Source organism: Zootoca vivipara, chromosome 6, assembly GCF_965207765.1.
Source record: "Zootoca vivipara chromosome 6, rZooViv2.hap1.1, whole genome shotgun sequence".
Classification (NCBI taxonomy): domain Eukaryota; kingdom Metazoa; phylum Chordata; class Lepidosauria; order Squamata; family Lacertidae; genus Zootoca; species Zootoca vivipara.
In genome coordinates, this window is record NC_142589.1 from 9,027,761 (window position 1) to 9,049,287 (window position 21,527).

The 21,527-nt window shown below is 49.4% G+C and overlaps 1 protein-coding gene across 15 annotated transcripts in view; it reads right to left on the reverse strand.

Annotated features, from left to right (window-relative positions):
* HSPG2 (heparan sulfate proteoglycan 2) overlaps positions 1-21,527 on the reverse strand; it is a 198,743-nt gene that overhangs the window by 61,406 nt on the left and 115,810 nt on the right. For 8 of the 15 annotated variants that reach the window (XM_088671499.1, XM_088671498.1, XM_088671496.1 and 5 more), the window contains 15 exons: positions 20,860-21,105; positions 18,863-18,964; positions 16,537-16,620; positions 14,302-14,394; positions 13,342-13,422; positions 11,228-11,458; positions 11,028-11,141; positions 8,526-8,653; positions 8,073-8,159; positions 7,473-7,531; positions 5,346-5,519; positions 3,699-3,809; positions 2,421-2,521; positions 1,400-1,580; positions 268-327 (listed from right to left, as the gene is read on the reverse strand). In XM_088671499.1, coding sequence (XP_088527625.1) covers positions 268-327; positions 1,400-1,580; positions 2,421-2,521; positions 3,699-3,809; positions 5,346-5,519; positions 7,473-7,531; positions 8,073-8,159; positions 8,526-8,653; positions 11,028-11,141; positions 11,228-11,458; positions 13,342-13,422; positions 14,302-14,394; positions 16,537-16,620; positions 18,863-18,964; positions 20,860-21,105 — 1,852 coding nt within the window. The remainder of the gene's footprint in view (positions 1-267; positions 328-1,399; positions 1,581-2,420; positions 2,522-3,698; positions 3,810-5,345; positions 5,520-7,472; positions 7,532-8,072; positions 8,160-8,525; positions 8,654-11,027; positions 11,142-11,227; positions 11,459-13,341; positions 13,423-14,301; positions 14,395-16,536; positions 16,621-18,862; positions 18,965-20,859; positions 21,106-21,527) is intronic. The other 7 variants (XM_088671505.1, XM_088671504.1, XM_088671503.1 and 4 more) reach the window with 5 other exon arrangements.

Here is a 21,527-nt window from a genome sequence, read left to right on the forward strand (position 1 = left end):
AAAGGAACCGAGCCATGCGTGAGCAAATGGATGTCACCCTAGACATGAAGCATGCGTGAGGGCGCCTGCCCCACTGATGATTGTGGAGCAGGATGGTGGGTGGGTGTAAAAAACAGGAGTGCCGGCAACCCATCACCATGCCAGCAAAACCCATGCAAAAGAGGAGGAGGAGAAAGAGGTGGAAAGGACTCCAGCGCGAGGACATGAAACCGAAACCTTGCAGCGATGGACAATGGGGCATGCAAGTGGCGGCCAAAACCAACTTACAGGGCCTGTGGCCTTCCACCACTTCTACAGGTCCGTAGAACATCTGGGTCTTAGACGGAGCTGCAGGCGAGGGAGAGGGACGTGAAAACCAGGCCCAGGGGGGGTGAGGGCCTGGCCAATGGCAAGGACCCCTGGGCACCCAAGGGACTGTTTTCCAGAGCCGATGTCCTTGCCCAGTGGATCAGCCCACTGCTAAGGAAATGGATTATCCCTGGAGATATACTGTACTGTCCTGAATATAAGCCACACTTTCCCCACCAAAATTCCGACCGTGAAAAGTTAAAGTGTGGCTTAAATTCGTGACCTTACAAAAAAAAGGGCTTTTACGGTAACATTTGCCATTTATGGTGTGAATGCCTGTGGAATTTTAAGGGAAAGGCTTATATTCGGGTATTGTCTTTTCTCTCTGCCCCCCCCCCCGAATTTTAAAAGTGCTGCTAATTTGCAGGTGTGGCTTATATTCGGGCCAATACGGTGTGATTGGGTGCTGAACAAGGGACCCTCTGCATTCAAAACAGCAGCTCTGCCACAGAGCTTCTGCCTCACACTAAAAATAAAGAAAGCCTCTAGTCCTCATGGTACTGAGAAGGTTAGAAACAGGAGCTAAGTTAAGGCCCACCTAGTTCAGTATTGTCTACACTGGTTGGCAGCAGCTCTTCAAGTTTTCAGAGGGGGATCCTTTCCCCCTGCCCTACCTGGAGACACTGCGCAGGATTGAACCTGGGACCTCCTGCATGCCAAGCAGCTGCTCTAGAACTGAGCCGTAATCCTTTTCCTTCACACACGGGATCACAGGGAGCGGTCTTCGATGGAGCCCCTCCAGCTCAGCATTGTCTGCACTGACTGACAGAGGCCCTTCTGGCTTTCGAGCAGGAAAAAGGGGGTGAATGGACCTCTCTGATCCCGGCGCCTGAAACCCCAACTCCCATTACCCCCCAAGAAGCAACAGGTGGGAGCCATCTTTTGTGACATTTTGGCAGAGACGAACGTGCTCAGATGTCGTGTGCCCAGGGCTATGAGAGCAGCCTGTGGCCAGGTGGGCAAGGGTTGGGTGTCGGTGTTAAGCCACGATCCGGCTGTGCCTGCAGCCTCGGAGCACCCTGAGCATGCAGCCCCCTCCCCCCGTCCCTACCTTGCACGTAGAGGGTGGCGACTCCTTCGTCCATGTCGAACATGTTGGACCCTGTGCAGACATAGATCCCAGCGTCCTCTGGTTGGACGTTGCGTATAGTGAGGATCCCATTGAAGTCCATGGCCCGGCTGGGCAGCTTCCCATTGTTCTGGCGTGTCCATACCAGGGTGTAGGCAGGAGACTGGGTGTGGGCAGCCAGGGGAGGAGAGAGTTGGGACCCCAAAGACAGGCAGCTTTTCAACAGGTAGAGTTACCTCTCTACCAGCCTCCTCCCCCCCCCCCCGGCTTTTGACACCAGAGATGTGAGTAATAAATTAACCATTTGCAATTGTTTACAGTCGTCAACAGCTATCAGTCAGTCAATCACCCATTTCCACCACCCCTCTGAGTGATACCCCCTCCCCACCCTTTCTCTACATATAAGCGTCTGGGGACTTCTATTTCAGTGTATCTGACGAAGTGTGCATGCACACGAAAGCTCATACCAAAATAAAAAACTTAGTTGGTCTTTAAGGTGCTGTTGGAAAGAATTTTTTAAAATTAAATGATGATAGTGAGAATAACAGTAATGGTGATGATAAAAATAATAACAATGCACATTTGTTTTTAATGTGCACTTTCATGCAAGAATTTGTTTTTCAACATGCAACATGTATATGGACATTTCTTTCAATGTGTTGTTGTTTTTTAATTGAATGAGATTTGTATGTCGCTTGATTATAAGAAAACCTCTGCAAGTGGTTTAAGAAAAATATGGAAGAAAATATTAGAACTCTCCATTGGAAACATAAACAGGTATGTAAGAATATTCAAGATGTTTTTTAAAAAGGTAAATGACCTCTGGACAATTAAGTCCAGTCAAAGGCGACTATGGGGTTGCAGCGCTCATCTCGCTTCATTGTGGGGATTAAATGAGGAAGGGTGAGAACGATGTATGCCACCTGGAGCTCTTTGAAGCACGAGGTGGGGTGTACACGAACGCAAGCAAGCAGATGAGCACACAAAGGCCGAAGGGGCTCACCTTGCTCTTGGCTGTGCAGACAAAGGTGACGTCTCCCCCCGGCTTCACGCTCTGCACCTTCTGCTCTTCCACGGTCACTGTGATGGGCTTGCTGGGGCCTTCTGCGGAAGCAGAGAGAGATGTGCGAAAGACTCCCTCGTGGCCTTCCCCTTGCCCAGATCCATGCCTTTCCTTAGATGCTGTCCCACTTCCTCTCCCCAGCCCCATTTCTGGAATCCTCTCCCCAAGGAAATGCACCAGGTGCCATTGTTGACAACTTGCCTATTTCCCCCACCCTTTGGCAGCAAAGGGAGCCTCAGGCGTGGTCCATTTAGTGGGGTGGGAGGGGAGGAGTTATGCTAAATGAGCATCTAAGCCATTTTGAATTGTACAGAATCATAGGATTGTAGCGTTGGAAGGGACGACGAGAGCCATCTAGTCCACCCCTTGCAATGCAGTAATATTTTGTCCAATACCGGGCTCAAACCCATGTCCTTGAGATTAACTGTCCCTAGTTTTCAATTGCTTTTGTTTGTTTTGTCTTCTTGTGTGATTCCAAGACCCAGAGGCTTTCTTCTTTAAATGGATAAAAAAGGTAAAGGGTCCCTGGACAGTTAAGTCCAGTCAAAGGCGACTATGGGGTTGCGGCGCTCATCCTGCTTTCAGGCCAAGGGAACCGGCGTTTGTCCACAGACAGTTTTCTGGGTCATGTGGCCAGCAGGACTAAACCGCTTCTGGTGCAACGGGACACCGTGACGGAAACCAGAGTGCACGGAAACGCCGTTTACCTTCCCGCCGCTGCGGTACCTATTCATCTACTTGCACTGGTGTGCTTTTGAATTGCTAGGTTGGCAGGAGCTGAGACAGAGCAACAGGAGCTCACCCCGTTGCGGGGATTCAAACCACTGATTTGGTAAGTCCAAGAGGCTCAGTGGTTTAGACCACAGCACCACTTGCTCCCCTTCCAATGGAAATAATGTAAATAGCAACAACAAATGCCCACCCTCAGGCTGGCTCTACAGAAGACAGCCATTTTTGTGACTTGGGAACAGAATCCCATAATATGAGCCCTGCTGGATCCATGAGGCCAATGGCCCTTATAGTCCAGAATCCTGTTCTCACAGTGGCCAACCAGATGCCCCAGTGAGAAAGCCGCAAGCAAGGAGCAGAGAGCCCTCTCGACTCCTGTGGCTCCCATCCATTGGCACCAAACCCTCCCAGCACCAATCTCAAACTCTGCACCTCTACAAGCTCCTCCCGGTGAAGGAAGTTCACTCCTAGCAAGAAGGTGCGTCTCACCTGTGACAACCACCTCGGCACGGCTGGCATTGCTGAACTGCGGGTTCCGGCATGTGCAGATGTAGACGCCAGCTTCAGAGGGCTGGATGTTGGGGAAATGGAGCTCCAGCCCTGGGGAGGAAATCAAGGGAGATGGAGACAAGCTGGAAGGTTTCCCAGGGGTCATCTAGTCCAACCCCCCTGCAGGCCATTCTTTTTCACATTTTTCATTATTATTATTATTATTATTTGACAAAGTAATAATCATAAGTGAAGACGCCCTGTTTAGGAAAGTTTTTAATGTTTGATGTCTTATCATATTTTTAATTCCCTGTTGTGAACCGCCCAGAGTGGCTAGGGAAACCCAGCCAGATGGGCAGGGTACAAATAAATACTATATTGCTGTGTATAAGAATACTTTTTAACCCAGGAAAATCTTCTCAAAAGTCGGGGGTCGTCTTATACACCAGGTCATATTTCTTATACGGCGAGTATATCCCAAACTGTATATTTTAACTGGAAAAGTTGGGGGTCGTCTTATACGGCGGAATAAGAATAATACATAAATAAGAAAAAAAATATGCACCCCACCACCGAGACCATTCCATTGTAACTAATCCAACCTTCCAAAATTTCAACACCTCTTGCGATGGTTTGACCCCTTTCCATTTTAACAGTACAAATTCTACAAACACCCTCCATATCTCCTCAAAATCATTTCTCCTGCCTATTCCCCGTCTTAACCTTAATGGCACATGTAAATTTATCATTAATAGCTATATCCCACACCTCTTCTATTTTATATTCTGCTTGCCCCTTCCACTTCCTAGCTATCATAATTTGTGTAGCTGTCAATAAATTTGTGAGCAAGTCCTTCCTAGCCTGCGAGCCTTCCACTCCATCGTAAATTGATAATAAAGGTACCTGTGGACTTTCAGTCAGCTATAACCCAGTGATTTCTGTTATCTCCATAATTTGCCAGAAAAATTTTATATATTGTACAGAAGGCTTCTTTGGGAGGGTGTGTGTGCATAAGTGTTAGGGGGGGGGGGAGACACACACACTTCTCCACCGAGTCAGCGTATGAAGGTAGCAGTCTTCCTTTTAAGCCAGACCAAACGACTCTGCATTTATTCATTTACCAAGCCAGGAAAGGAGAGACAGCTTCAGCCCTCCCCCAGAAACCCTGATGGTAACTGGGTCCCCCGGCTGGTTGCCCAGGAACATACAAAGGCAAGGGAATGTTTCTTGCCGTCCACTTTTTATTCCATATCTCCAGAGAGAGGCTATAGAACCCAGCCGCTTGGATAATGGTGTTGTCCCGAGTGACTCTCCACCCCCATCTCTCCCACTTCCTCATTCGTCACTTCTATGGGTGCTGCTACATGCCCTCTGTCTTTGAGCTCTTTGCTCCCCTACTTTCAAGGCTTGCCAGGTTCTGGGACGGGAGGTCTAAAGACACTGTGTCCATCAGCTGTTGCGCCTCCCCCCCCCGGTGCTTCCTCCTCTCACGTTATTTCCCAATTTCCCCCCTCATCTGCCTCTGAGCTGCGACCTCCCTCAAACCCCTGTTGTAAATCTAAGCTGTCTTCCTCCTCCTTGGAAGGGTCAAGCTGGGGAGCCTGTCTCTACCATTCCTCCTCTGCCCAGTCCCTGACAGTAACCCACCTTGCTGCCTGCGCTGGGTGGTGCTGGGCACGGGGTGCCCGTCTTCCCGGGACCAGTAGAAATAGTGTGGTGGAGCCCCGCTGACGTGGCAACGCAGGGTCACCTCGCTGCCTTGCGAGACGGCGGTCCGCGGAGGGTGGACTTGCACGACGAGGCCTGGGTGGTCTGGAGTACCTGGAGAGTTGGGAAGGAAGGTTCTTTCAATCATATGTGGTGGTCTTGTAGTAAGGTTAAAGCTTGCTGTGGCTCAATCTGTTAAATGGGAAAGCAACTCCCCCACGCATGCGTGTTGTGGGAAATCCCCCCACCCCATCCCGACCCGACCCATCCATCCTCCCCAAGCCCATGGGCCTCCACTACTCAGCGCCCCCATTCCCCACCCCTGCCGCATGACATCACAGCACCCCTCTCTCTTGCCCCCCCCCCGCCACGTGACATTATAATCCTCCCGCGTGACGACATTCACCACCCCAACGCCCCCTCTCTCCCCCTTGCATACCCCATGTGCAGGTCCCAGCAGGTGAAGGGACAGGATTCGGCCCCTGCCCTCCCCGCCGGCCGGACAGCCACACCCAGCAGCCTCTGTGTGCTTGCACATTTATATTCAATAGGTTGCCATGTTCATTTGTGATGTCACAGTTAGTCTTCAGCCAATGGCAGCAGCTGAGGCCTGAGATTAGCATCCTCAGCTGTGCTGGCTGGGCAATGCCATGTTATTGTGATGTCACAGATAGTCTGTAGCCAATGGCAGCAGCTGAGACATCCTCAGCTGTGCTGCTTTGACACCCAGCAGATAGTAATACAACTAACTTTGGAAGAAGGTTTTTCTAAAAAAGAAGGTCACAGGTGAGACATCTATATAATCTAGGTATATGAAAATGCTCATGTAGAGTGTGGCAACGTTGCATCAAAATTTCAAAGCAATCGGTCAAGTACTTTTGGAGCACATGAATTGGTAACAAACGGACAGCTACATTTTTATTTATATAGATGAAAAGGATGTTTAAAATAAACTTTGTAAAAACAACAACCCAGAAGCGTTTCTATTGGGAATTATAGGGACATAACTACCTAAACTTCATAGAAACTTATTCATGTATTCTACTACAGTGGCAATGTTACTTGCCCTGAAATGGAAAGAAGAAGTCCCAGCAAAAGAAGAATGGATACAAAAACTTATGGCATATGCAGAAATGGTGAAACTTACCGGAAAAATAAGAAATCAAGGTAACAAACTTTTTATAAAATAATGGGAATGGTTTATGGACTATTTACATATAAATTGTAAACAGATAAGAACATTGGCAGGATTATGGTAATAACCTGCAGTTTCGTAGGAGTATATATTTAAAGTAGATGAATAAATGAGCCAATTGAGTTAATTTGGATATGCAGAAGGTACTAAAAATAAATTTAAGGAACCGCAGAAAGAGGGGGAAGGAAGTCAAGTTTTTAAATGTCAAAATGATTGTAAAATTAGTGAAATGTATCAACCTGAAAAGCATAAATATTTTTTTTAAGAGAAAGAAAAGGTTATCCACCCCCCCCCTCTCTTGGAACACAAGAACTTGCAGAAATCTGATGAAGCTGAGTGTTGGAAGGTTTGAGGAGGATAAAGGAAAGTCCTTCCTCTTGCAGTGCAGAGTGAAACTGCGGAACTTGCCTACACAGGAAGCAGGGAGGACCACCAGCTTAGATGGCTGTAAAAGAGCATGGGGCAAATTCATGGAGAAAAAGGCTACCAATGGCTATGAACCGCGATGGCTATCCACGGTCGGAGGAAGCAAGGCTTCTGACTCTTGGCTGCTCGAAACTGCAGTATAGAACCATAGGATAATAGAATCGGAGAACTGGAAGGGGTCCCGAGGGTCATCTGGCCCAAACCCCTGCAATGCAGGAATCTTGGCTAAAGCATCCCTGCTTGTGGGCTTCTTGCAGGCTTCTGGTTGGCCATTAAGAGAGCAGAATGCTGGTCCAGATGTGCTAGTGGCCTGACCTGGCGGGCTCTTCTATCTATACACAGCAACCCTTCGCTGCTGGCAATGTGGCGTGTGCAGTGTGTGTGTGTGTGTGTGTGTGTGTGTGTGTGTGTGTAGGCAGAGGCCAGCTGGCGGACTTCTTACTCACCCAGGGGGACACACTTCTGCCCACGGAGATTGGGGTTTCCTGTGTAACCTGGAGCACACCTGAGAAGGGAGCAAGAGAGAGAGACAGGTGAGAATCATACCTCTGAGAAAGAGACCAGTCAGTGGCCCTAACAGGGGTGACAGAAGAATTGTTGAGAGTTAGGGCAGAGTGTTAGGACCCAGGTGGCGCTGTGGGTTAAACCACTGAGCCTAGGGCTTGCTGATCAGAAGGTCGGGGGTTCGAATCCCTGTGACGGGGTGAGCTCCCGTTGCTCGGTCCCGGCTCCTGCCAACCTAGCAGTTCGAAAGCACGTCCAAATGCAAGTAGATAAATAGGAACCGCTACAGCGGGAAGGTAAACGGCGTTTCCGTGTGCTGCTCTGGTTCGCCAGAAGTGGCTTTGTCATGCTGGCCACATGACCTGGAAGCTATACGCCGGCTCCCTCGGCCAATAATGCGAGATGAGCACGCAACCCCAGAGTCGGTCACGACTGGACCTAATGGTCAGGGGTCCCTTTACCCTTTACCTTTACCTTAGGGCAGATCCAGAGGGCTACTGGGCTACATCCCTGCCCGTCCGCCAGGCAGTTAAGATACTCACTGCTCGCAGTACTGGCCGGTGTAGCCCGGCTCACAGGCTGTGCAGCGGTAGCCTCCGCCCCCCAGGCTCTCACACGTCCTTGAGAACCTGAATAAAATAAAATAAAATAAAATAAGGAAGAAGACCTGGGAATATTAGTCTGAATTATCTCCAACAGAAAGGACTCTGGGTTTATTTTTTGGGGGGGGGGGAAGTACTTTTAAATATTTTTTTCCAATTCATTATGGATCCCTTCCCAATACTCTTTTTGTAACCCTTGATAGCTTTATCCACCCGGAGTGGCTAGCTAAAGCAGATTCGCTCCCCCTGCCCACAAATCCACATCTGCTGCCAGCCCATCCTGAAACCCAGTCCAAGCCCCATCTACTCAGTCTCTCTCTCTCTCTCTCTCTCTCTCTCTCTCTCTCTCTCTCTCTCTCTCTCTCTCTCTCTCAAAATGAGACAACATCGTACTGGTTTTCTGGATCTGTCAGCGGACAGGCGCAGGGCTGGCAGTCCTCTGGGGTGCCCGCAGTGGCATCGCCGTAGAATCCGGGGGCACACTTGTCACAGAACTCCCCAGCAGCATGATGAAGGCAGCTCTGGTAAAGGCAAATCATTTAACGTGTCAACACAAATAGAAGTTATTAAAATTACTTGGTTCCAACAAGAACACTTGGCTGAGTTTAGACCAGGCATCCCCAAACTGCGGCCCTCCAGATGTTTTGGCCTAGAATTCCCATGATCCCTAGCTAACAGGACCTGTGGTCGGGGAAGATGGGAATTGTAGTCCAAAACATCTGGAGGGCCGAAGTCTGGGGATGCCTGGTTTAGACTAATTTCGCAGACAGAGGTATCCCAAGATGGAGCCAAATAATTAAATACAGATCAAAGATAGAAACGGCTGAACTGAAACAGCAAAGAGTAGACAGAAGTCAACAAACCAACAAATTAAAAAAGGGGATTCAACCCAGTACGAGGGACTTTGTGAGCAGAACACCCTGATACTGGTTTGAATTAACTAAATACTGCTTTTTGTTTGATAGGTAGTTTTAGTTTTGTTAATTTTTTGGTTTTATCGTTGTGAATTTTTCTTTTTCTTTTCTCTCTCTCTTTTTATTTTTTATATGATACACACTTATTCTAGATGCTTGACAATTTGATTATGTATACTGCAATAACTATCTTAAGTCTAGAAATATCCAATGTAAGATTAGTTTGTGGTTCTTTGTTTTTTGTAGGTAATGTTTGCTTACCAAAAGTTAAAAAAAGAGAAGTTATTGATATTGCAGTAGTTGTATAAGGGATTATTATTTTGACAAGAATGTAATTGAAATCAATAAGATTTTGGAACACAGAAATAAAGTAAATAATCAATTCTAGCCACCTAAATTATTTAATTTGGTACTTGAATGATTGGTATTAGTAGTTGTATTATAATTTGGCATTGTTATAATGAGGCTATTATTGGACTGTAATTGAAAACTAATATATATATATATATATATATATATATATATATATATATATAAAAGAAACAGAGAAAGGAAGGTAAGTGTGGGGAGGGCCGGGTGGTGATGGTGGAATTCTGATGCAGAGTGAAATATGCCCAGCAGAAACCGTTTCGTCTGTGCAATTCTCTCTCTCTTTCCAAAGGCAATATTTATGTCAAATAAACTGGCCAGGAAATAAATGGATTCAGCACTGGTTAAATAGGGCACTTTCAAAATTGTAACCCTGCCGCAAGCGCCAAAGGAAGTGTTTGTGCAGACAAAAATGTACAAATATACACAAAATCTCTCTCTCTCTCTCTCTCTCTCTCTCTCTCTCACACACACACACACACACACACACATTTAGGGAGTTCTCAGCTTACTATTTTACCTTCCCTTCATTTTTATACCTTAACATTTAAACAGTTTTAGGGAAGTCTCCGGAAACTAGGGCTGGGCGACATCAACATTGTGATATATCACCAGCTAAACATTGCAATATATTGATATACCACAACGTCTGAAATAAGGATGGAGCTACGTATAGGCCATTAGCTGGCTTGACAGTTTTTCCCACATTGTGATTTTTGCACAGCACACGCATTATGATTCATGATATACTGCCAGGTCAAAAATTATATAATCGATATCACAGTATGGAGTTCAAACTGGTTCTGGACGATTTATCGATACATCGCCCAGCCCCACCGGCGGGCCGAGAATTCATGTCTTGAAAGGATATATAATTGTTCCAGTACAAATATGGATACAAAATGTTCTGGGTTCCATCCCTGACAGCACCTCTAAATAGGGCTGGGATGAACCAATGGCATAAGTTTATGTTCCTTTTTAAACAATTTTTATTAATTTTTCCGTTTTACAATTTAAAATGTTCATTTTACATCCTTAAGATATCAATAGCTTCCCTTCTTCTCTCTCCATGGTTCATTTTACATACAGTGGTACCTCGGTTTATGAACACAATTGGTTCTGGAAGTCTGTTCATAAACTGAAGCGTTCATAAACTGAAGCGAACTTTCCCATTGAAAGTAATGGAAAGTGGATTAATCCATTCCAGATGGGTCCGTGGATTACTCAACCTGAAGCGTACTTAACCCCAAGCATGGGTGTAATTGGTTCCGGAAGTCTGTTCATTAACTGAAGCGCTCATAAACTGAAGCGAACTTTCCCATTGAAAGTAACGGAAAGTGAATTAATCTGTTCCAGATGGGTCCACGGCGTTCGTAAACCGAAAATTCGTAAACCGAGGTGTTTGTAAACCAAGGTTCCACTGCAGTGGCATACATAAATAACCTTTTTTGACACTTGGGAATTTCAGTCAGAATTATCCCCAACAGAAAGGAACTCTGGCTATTTTTTTTTTTAGGAAAGGACTTTTAAACCATTTTTTTCCAGTTCATTATGTATCATTTCCCAATACTCTTTTACACATAAGTTTGTGTAACCTATGGAGGTTGCTCACCGAACAGGCCCCTGTCTCAGGGTGGCAGGAATCTGAATGCCCGTTGCATTCGCACAGCGCACAGTGCCCCAGGTAGAGCCCACCGCCTGTCCGGGTGTAGCCAGCTGTACAATCCTGCAAGAGAAGGAGGGACAGGGTGGCATCAGCAAACAGTCCCCATGGGCCCACGTGCCCAGCCTGGCCCAGCAAAGTGTGCTCACCTGGCAGGAAAGACCCTGGTAGCCTGGTGGGCAGCGGCATTCCTCCACCTCCAGAGCCCGGGGCAGGCTGGTGTAGGTGGGCACCGCGGTCTCCATGCTGACACCGGTGATGCCAGCCGACAGCATCTCAGTGGAGTGAGTGGCGCGGATGAGAATCTCGTCCAGGTCAGCCAGGACCATCATAAGGTGCTCCCGGGTGGCTGGCTGGCCATCTGGGCGCTTCCAGTATTGCTGGGGAGAAAAGGGGGGGAAGGTTGATACCGTGGGATGGAATCCATCGGTGCAGTCAAATGCAACATTCCTTATTTCCCTAGAGTGGGCACAAGCAGGGGGATATCCAGTCAGTGTTGCTGTTCCACTGGTCTGAAGTTTCCTCCCCCTACATGATACCTGGGAGATGTTGTTGTTGTTGATTTATTATTATTATTATTATTATTATTATTATTATTATTATTATTATTTATACCCCGGGCACTGGCTGAGTTTCCCCAGCCACTCTGGGCAGCTTCAAGCAAAATATTAAAATACAATTATTCATCAAATATTAAAAGCTTCCCTAACCAGGGCTGCCTTCAGATGTCTTCTGAAAGTCAGGTAAAGGTAAAGGGACCCCTGACCATTAGGTCCAGTTGTGACCGACTCTGGGGTTGCGCGCTCATCTCGCATTATTGGCCGAGGGAGCCGGTGTATAGCTTCCAGGTCATGTGGCCAGCATGACAAAGCCGCTTCTGGCAAACCAGAGCAGCACATGGAAACACCGTTTACCTTCCCGCTGTAGCGGTTCCTATTTATCTACTTGCATTTGGACGTGCTTTCGAACTGCTAGGTTGGCAGGAGCTGGGACCAAGCAACGGGAGCTGACCCCATCACAGGGATTTGAACTGCCGACCTTCTGATCAGCAAGCCCTAGGCTCAGGTGTTTAACCACAGCGCCACCTGGGTCCCTTCTGAAAGTCAGAGAGTTGTTTATTTCCTTAACATCTGATGGGAGGGCCTTCCACAGGGCGGGCGCCACTACCGAGAAGGCCCTCTGTCTGGTTCCCTGTAACTTCGCTTCTTGTAGTGAGTGAACTGCCAGAAAGCCCTTGGCGCTGGACCTTTGTGTCCAGGCAGAACGATGGGGGTGGAGATGGACGTGGCACTGTCTGACTCCATAAAAGAGCTGAGTCAAGCAGCCATTTTCTCAGACTAGTTTTCTCTTTCTATTGTCTTGCTGTTCTTTTGCTGCCATGATGCTCTCCTGCAGCCATTTTGTTATCTTAATGTAAATTTTGCTGTTTGCTGGCTCTCAGCCAGCAGCACATGAGTTCATATGAGACAAACTCAGTTTCTTTAAATAACTACCAAGGAAAGCCTGACTTTCAGGGATCAAATCATGAACTGAAATGTGAGTAAACTTGTTGTTATTTGTTTCAGAAAGACTCTCTGTCTTTATTCTGTGAAGAGGGATCAAAAGGGCACAATATAACTTCCAGCTATATTGAGCGAAGTATGTTCTGCTACATCACTTACCAGCGTGAGCAAAGGAAGGATAATACTTATTCAATATATCCTTTCCTACTATCCTTAACATTCCCACAGGTACCAGCAGAAAGCGGGGAAGGGGTTAAAGCTGACCAAAAGTCCAGAGGTAGCATTATTATCTATTTACGATCGGGTGGAAGGTTCGCAGGCTAGGAAGGACTTGCTCACAAATTTATTGGCAGCTGCATGAATTATAATAGCCAGGAAGTGGAAGGGGCAAGCAGAATATAAAATGGAATGATGGTATAAAGAGGTGTGGGATGTAATTATTAATGATAAATAGCGGGGAAGGGGCAGTAATGGAACTGGCTTCACTGCAACTCTCCCCTGCTGGGGTATTGCAGCCTCTGACCATGTAGAAGTTCTTGCAGAGCCAGATAAGCTCATTTTGCCAGCTGGCGGGCACAGCAGAGGGACAGGACAAGTGGCAATGGACAATGGAAACAAGCTGCAGGGTCCGTAAACTTAGATCCATTGCTCCTCCTCCTCCAGTCACTTTATTTAAGCCTGAGTGGCCCACGTTCTCCACCAAAGCATTGCCACCAAGAGACACATTGAGCTCAGGTGCAGACGGCACAGGGAGGGCTCACCTCCTGGAAGATGACCTCAAAGCTCTTGCGTTCCCGAGGCCGCAGCTCCGACAGGTAAGCCACCAAGGTGATGTCGTTACCCTGGGGGGACACACACCAAAAGAGAATGTAAGAACATAAGAAGAACTGGCTGGATCAGTCCAGTATCCTGTTCGCTGGGGTGCCCCCAAGGGAAGCCCTCGAGCAGGATTCAAGCATGAGAGCTACCCTCGCCTCCTGTGGTTTCCAGCAACTGGGATTCAGAAGCGTCACTGCCCCCTCCATTGAAATCAGAGCATGGCCCTTATGGGTAGTAGCCACAATGGCTAGTAACCTTATTCAGAAGGTAAAGGTAAAGGACCCCTGGGTGGTTAAGTCCAGTCAAAGGCAACTATGGGGTTGTGGTGCTCATCTCACTTTCAGGCTGAGGGAGCTGGTGTTTGTACACAGACAGCATTCCGAGTCATGCGGCCAGCATGACTAAACTGTTCCTGGAACACCGTGTCAGAAGCCAGAGTGCACAGAAATGACATTTACCTTCCCGCCGCAGCGGTACCTATTTATCTACTTGCACTGGTGTGCTTTCGAACTGCTAGGTTGGCAGGAGCTGGGACTGAGCAACGGGAGCTCCCTCTGTCGCGGGGATTCGAACTGCTGACCGTCCGATTGGCAAGCCCAAGTGGCTCAGTGGTTTAGACCACAGTGCCACCAGCAGCCCTTTTCTTAATCACATGCTTTTTCTGCTAGTGGCTAAATCCCACCCCCACCCCCCAAAAAACCTTCCAAATCAAAGGCATAAATAAACATTTATGGGAGCGGTATACATGGGACCTAGAGCTTCCTCCAATCACAGAAATGAGGGCCTCTGCTGCTGTACAGGTTCCGATGCCCAGTGAGTTCCAGGGGTGTGCCCCCCCCACCTCTCTAGCTAAACCTGTACAAACCCAGCCCTCTCCTGAGCAAGCAGGGACACTTCCTTACAGTGATCTGCACATCAGCGTCCGGCAGAGGGGTGCCTCGTCCTCCGGCATTGTAGGAAAGGGTGTAGCGAAGATGGCCCCCGTAGGATCCAACCTGCAAATGTTGGGCGAGAGGGGTCAGGTCATTCCATCTTGGTGCAGGTCATGGGTCGCACCCCTCCCCCCACAAGTGTCATGCACCCATCGTAAGGCCCACGTTTTGAAATTTTCGACTTTATAAAAAGTGAATTTCCCTCCACCGTTGCATTTCCCCCAAAATGGTTGAGCACATGGTTCTTCTCTTCCCTCTGCTGCCGATTTCATTCCCACAACATCCTTGCAAGGTAGGACAGACTGAGAAATTTCTAATGAAATTTAAATCAAGTAAATAGGAAGATGACTGAACTGAAACACAAACGAGTAAGACTTCTCTAACCAGACCCAGTTTATACGAAACTAGATGCAATATCATCACATTTCAGAGAGTCAAATAATAAGTTTAAAAAAACAGACTGGGGAGTCTTTTAAAGAAACTGCACCCTGCGCATGGTGGCGAACTACTTCTGGGGCTAGCATGGAACCCCCAAAAGTAACGTGCACCCCCTTTATGCTGCCATTCGCTCACCCACTCCCTCCCCACATTTTAAGCTCTTCCAAAACACAGAAGTCATCAGGAGGGTGTCTGCCACAAGCAGTAGGGAACCTTCTTCTGCCCAAGGGTCACCCTCAGTGGTTGGTGGGGCTAAAGTGGGAGGTGCTAAACTCCTAAGTAGGTGCAGCCATCGACGCGACTGACAGGTGCCACAGGCTACATTCCAACGATGCAAAAATAAAGTAGATACAGTACACGTATCTATGTGTGCCCTCTTCTCCATCTTGACAAGCGAGAAGCGTCACAATTGAAGGACACATCCTGGCCTGGCAAAAGCACTTGGGGAGTAGCAGAGATTCTCAAGGGCAGGAAAGAGAAGCCTAGAGGGCCAGGTTAGGCTTCTGAGGCTGGAAGTAACCTGCAACCCTGCTCCAAAGATTTGCAGCTTCTTGATGCAGAGAAAACAAAGAGGGTTCTGTGCATGTGCAAGGACTTCCAGAGGAGCCCTGAAGCAGCTGGATCAGGCCCTCCCGAGTCCAGCACCTTGTTTCCCCAGGGGTCAACCAGAGGCCCATTATGGCAAGCCCGCAAGAGGGACCTGATAAAACAACAGCCTTCTCCTCACTTGTGATTCCCCACAGCTAGGATTATTCAGAGGCATTGCCGCTTCTGCAAGTGTGTCTATGCGAGAGATAAAAAGCTTCACACATACCCCTGCAAAAAACAACAACACACAGAGCGTTCTCTCTGTGGTCCCCCAAGGCACGACCTTCCCAAGGCACCAGGGGTACAAAACTGCAGCGTCACCATCCATTTCGTAAAATTATAGAATCGTGGAGTTGGAAGGGACGCCGAGGATCGTCGAGTCCCGTGGTTCCCAATGTGGGGCACACACTCCACTGGAGGGCAATTTTATTTTTAAGGGGGGCAATTTGAGAATGAGTTATTAACAGTTCATGGCTTTTTAGGCTTCCTCCACGTGAACAGAAGTTCACTTTTGAATAATAAGAATTACAGTGAGGGGGGGGAAGTATTTGATCCCCTGCTAAATTGGCCCGTCTGCCCTCTTGACGAAGAAAATGACCAGTCCATAATTTTAATGGTAGGTTTATTGTAGCTGCGAGAGGCAGAATAACAACAGGAAAAACCCCAGAAACCCACCGGGGTGGGGGCGGATCAGGATTTTAGAGATGCTTAGGTGAGTCTTGGCCAAAAAAAGGTTGGGAACCAGTGGTCTACTCTAGTCCGATCTCCTGCAATACAGGAATATGCAGCTGTTCCATACAGAGATCGAACCTGCAACCTTGGCGTTGGCACAGGGGCCAACCTGATGTCCCCATGGAAAACCAGCAAGCAGGATTGGAGCTCAAGACCAACTCTCCCCCTCCTGTGGTTTCCAGCAATTGGTATTCCGAAGCCCTGCTGCCCCTGGCTGTGGAGGCAGAGCCCTTGCGGCTAGAAGCCCCTTCCCTCCTTGATTTTGTCTCATCCTCTTCCAAAGCCAGCAAAGACAGTGGCCATGTGGCCATGTGCTGTGTGAAGGACTTTCTTTTGTTTTGATGCCACCGCCATGCAAACAGACACACGCCCGGAGCCCCCGGAATGGCTCTCATCCCTGCGCCTCACCTCCGCCCCTCCCCTTGCAGTCCATGCAGTTAAGATTACCTTGTCCCCCAGGAAGGGGTCTGGCAGCTTCCAGTAGAAAGTGATTTCGGGAAGGAGTGAGAAGCCCTTGTAGAGCAACCAGTACTGAGGCAGAAGAAAGATATTCAGAGGAAAGTGAGAGGGACCAGCTGACAGACGAGACAAATCTCACAGCTCCACAACATGTGCCACAGGCAGGCAGGCACCACAGCTCAGAGAGAGAGAGAGAGAGAGAGAAAGAAAGAAACCCACTGCCCAGAACGTGCCCCAAACTCCAAGCCCGTGGGGTGGGTGGGGTGGCACAATGACTCTATCACTCAGCCACCCGCTCTCCCAAAGAGCTGTCGCAACAACGTTCTCCATCTGCCTGGTTCTCTCTGGCTGCTTTGGACCACAACTCCCATCAGCCCCGAGTTGTGAATTGCAAACCCAGCGTCAGGTTTCTGGGACTCGGCTTCCTCTCCCTCGCACCCCTTGGCAGTAGATAAGCAGAACAAAACGAAAGGAGTCTCTTACCAGTTAGAAATTTTAATGACCACAGCGAGAGAACAAATAATCCATTTCCTAGGAACGGCGGTGCTCCCAATTAAGGGTTCCACCCAATTCTTCCCTAGTCACCCACTTCACTTCCACAATTTGCAACCTGATCTTGCAACCGCTGTGCTGTCTGTGCTGCCACTTTATCTGCTCTCCTTGACCTTGGGCTGAGCGGCTGGACGCTTTCCAGCGAAATTGAGTCTGTTAACTCTCTCTTGCAGTTCTTCCTCTCCTAGCTGCTCCCCACCCAGTACTTCTCAGCTTCTGCCTTCTGAACTATGTCCCTCTGCAAACCACTGTTCCAAATCTCGTGGGAAGATTCAGGATCCTAATCAGGAGCAGGGGGAGGCTCCCACCATTCCTCCTCAGTGCAGCCCTCCTCAGCACGGTCCCTGACACCCAGGTTGCTGGAGGCAGGTGGGCCACAAGGACAAGATCCGAGGGGGACGACGACGGGGGGGGGGCACCATCAAGCCAGCTTAGGGCAAGATGAAAGGGCTCCCCTGTCCCACAAATTCGTACGCCACCACAGAGCCAATTGAGGCCGCTAGGTTTCCACACAGCTGATTGCAAGACAGGGTCACTGTTTGGTAGCCCTGGAGGCAGAAGCCAGTTGAATTCATAAGGTACCCTGGGGAACTAACCTCAAGGTTAGATTACTGCAATGTGTTATACTTAGGGCAGCCTCTGAAGACGGTTTGGAAACTTCAGTTGGTGCAGGATTCAGTGGCTAGGTTGCTCACCGGAGCAAGACGTTTTGAGCATATTACTCCGATCCTGGTCTTGACTGCACTGGCTACCAATTAGTTTCCGGGCCCAATTCAAAGTGCTGGTTCTGACCCACAAAGCCTTAAACAGCTCAGGACCGCAATACCTCAAGTTCCGCCTCTTCCCATATATGAACCTACCCATACCCTGCAATCATCTTCTGAGGCCCTCCTTCCTGTGCCTCCTCCTTGAGAGGTCTGGAGGGTGGCAACACAAGAACAGGGCCTTCTCTGCAATGGCTCCCCGTCTGTGGAATGCTCTCCCCAGGGAAGTTCACCTGGCGCCTTCATTAGACAACTTTAGGCGCCAGGCAAAAACGTTCCTTTTTAACCAGGCCTTTGCCTGACCTGATTTACATCCTATGCCCTTTTTTCTGGCTCTTTTAATTAGAAGGGTTCTATTGGGTTGTCATTATTATTATTATTTTATGTATGTGATCCTTTATGTGAACTGCCCTAAGACCTTCAGGGATAGGGTGGGTGAGTGGATAAATAAATAAATAAAATAAAATAAATAAATAAATTTTGGGGCAGAGGAGGGGAAGCAGATTGGGCCTGGTAAGCAATTCAGTAAAAAAAAAAATGGAACCGTTAAGAATGGACAGGAAGGCAAATCTGCAAAATGCTCCTCCTCCCCATCAAGGAGGCAAAGGGAAGTTTTCACGACCAAACGTGAACCCAGAATTGTAGATCTGGAAGATTCCCCAAGGATCCCCAAGTCCAACCCCCCTGCCAATGCTTGCTTTGCATCTTCTAGGTGAGCAAATGCCAAAAGCAGGGTGAGGTCCAAGGCAAGAGGGAGAAAAGAGGAGCCAGCTTTGGCACCAACGGCCCCTCAAATTCCGCACATACCCACCCCTGCCCCCAAACATTTTGCTTTTTTTAAAAAATGCCTTCCAGATTTTTTTTGGGGGGGGGGGCGTTTTTCTACCTCTGCTCTGGACAGCTGTGTGCTGTGTGGCAGAGCTCTCCCCTCCTCACAAACCTCTCCATGCCAATGTTCCATTCACTACCCACTCTGCTTGCGCCCTGCTTGTGGGTACCTTTTTAGCCTCAGACGCCCTGAGGCGGTACTGGGAGGAGGAGGAGAGCAGGTTGCTGGAGGAGTCTGAGGACCTTCCGCCGGGGAGTCCTTGTCCCTGGGGCTTGAGGCCAAGAGAAGATGTTCAGTGAGAAGAGGTAGAGGGAAGACAGGAAGGTAGTGGGGAGCAAAGGGAGGGAGGGAGGATCGAAGGATAGGAGAAAGGAGGGCAGGAAGGGAAAGGGAAAGATGGCAGGGTGGAGGGAAGGAGAGAGAAAAGCAGGCCCGGCTCTAGGTGCAGTTCCGGTGGCGCGGGGCGCCGGGCCGGGCGCTGCACGGCGAAGCCGCGCAGAAGCCGTGGTGCGTGCTGCGAGGGCGGGAGCGCCGGAGCGATCTCCTCGCCTCAGCGCCAGGGCGCCCGATCTGCTCGAGACGGCCCTGGAGAAAAGGACGGAGGGAAGAACAGAAGGAAAGATGGAAGCAGGCAGAAAAGGAAGGTTGTCTCCTTTTCTCACACAGGGCATATAGAAGTCAAAGCTGGGGGAAAAATACGTTCAAAATGTTGTCTATAAGAAAATTATTATAAATTAGTTTGGAGATGGTATCTAACACCAGTCAGATTAAATCAAATAAACAAGGAATATTCAGTGTTACGTTGGAGGGGATGCTAGGAATCTGGGAATTATATTCACATGTGGTGGGGGTGTAAATATTTTTTGGCAAAGGGTGTTTAAGGAGATAACATAAATCACTGGGTTAAAGCTGGCCGAAAGTCCAGAGGCAGCATTATTATCAATTTACGATGGGGTGGAAGGTTCTCAGGCTAGGAAGGACTTACAAATTTACTGACAGCTGCACGAATTATGATAGCCAGGAAGTGGAAGGGGCAAGCAGAATATCAAATGGAAGGATGGTATAAAGAGGTGTGGGATACAGCTATTAAGGATGAATTAACATGCAAGGGCGTACCCACCATGCGGCAAGTTAGGGCAGCTGCCCTACTCTAGAAGCAGGGCTGGTGGGCAGAGGCGGAGCACAGCCCGGCGGAGCGCGAGTTCGCCATTCCCGCCACACCGCGCCGCACCCTCCCTCCAGCTCCCCGGCGCGCCCTCAGGCAAGGCCAAGCGCGGCGGGGAACCAGGGAGCGCGGCGCGGTGGGCGGGAACGCCGAACTCGCGCTCCGCTGGGCTGGGCTCCACCTCCGCCCACCAGCCCTGCTGCTAGGGAGGGGCACAGCCCGGCGGAGCGCGAGTTCGCCGTTCCCGCCCGCCGCGCTGCGCCCTCCCTCCAGCTCCCCGTCGCGCCCTCTGGCAAGGCCAAGCGCGGCGGGGAACCAGAGAGCGCGGCGCGGCGGGCGGGAACGCTGAACTCGCGCTCCGCTGGGCTGGGCTCCGCCTCCGCCCACCAGCCCTGCTTCTAGGGAGGGGCACAGCCCGGCGGAGCGCGAGTTCGCTGTTCCCGCCCACTTTGTGGCCCCTCCCCTTCCGTGCCTTGGCCCCTCCCCTTGCCCCGCCTAGTTTTGATCCTGGGTACGCCCATGTTAACATGTGCCATTAAGGTAAGACGGGGAATATGCAAGAGAAATGACTTTGAGGAGATACGGAGGGTGTTTGCAGAATTTGTACTGTCAAAATGGAAAGGGGTCAAACCATCGCAAGAGGTGTTGAAGTTTTGGGAGGTTGGATAGTTACAATGGAATTTTTATTTATTTCTGATTATTTGTCAAATAAATGAATGGATACATATTTTTTAAAAAAAATAAAGAAAAGGAAGGTTGGGGAAGACAAAAGGATGGAAGAAAGGGCAGAGGGAAGGAAGGACAGAATCCCTGGAAAAGGGAATAAGACATAAGCTCTGAGCCCCTCTCCCCCACCCCGTGGTTCGGCTTCCAAACCCAGTATGGCCCAGATGAGTTTGATTTCCGCCAGTGCACTGGCAGCAAGCAGATGTGCCCCAGGGCAGTGCCGAGCATGGAGAACCAGGGCTCCCCTATGAGGCCAAGGAAGGGCAGGGATGTACCTGGGAGCCAGGAGCAGCGGCAAGAGAAGCAGGGAGCAGAGGAGCCCTGGCCAAGGAGGCAAAGGAGCGAGGAGGGCCAGAGTGGGCTGCCTGGGCAGCAGAGGGGGTCCGCAGTCCTGCTGGAGGGGGTTGGGGGCCGCTCTCCTCCTTCTCCTTGGGAGGAGGGGGCGCCCTGTGGGAGGAGGCCTGCCAGCGGGACAGCATCTCCCAGATTTCAGCATCACGTCTCAACTGGGCTTCCTGCACCTGAAGGATGGAGGCGAGGGAGTCAGGGAAGGAAGGAAGAAGCAGGGTGGGGAAGAGAGAGAGAGAGAAAGAGAGAGAGAGGCAGGCAGGCAGACAGAGCAAAGGAGGATCTGCAAGCCCAGTACAGAGAGGTAAAGGACCCCTGGATGGTTAAGTCCAGTCAAATTCGACTATGGGGTGCGGCACTCATCTCCGCTTTCAGGCCGAGGGAGACGGTGTTTGTCCACGGAAAGCTTTCCGGGTCATGTGGCCAGCAGGACTAAACGGCTTCTGGTGCAACGAGTGCCAGAGAGCACAAAAATGCAATTTACCTTCCCGCTGCAGAGGAACCTATTTATCTACTCGCGCTGGCAGGCCTGAAAACGGTTGGCTGTCCTAGGAAAGGACAGGGCTCGGAATGGCTTCCCAACCCAGGACGAATG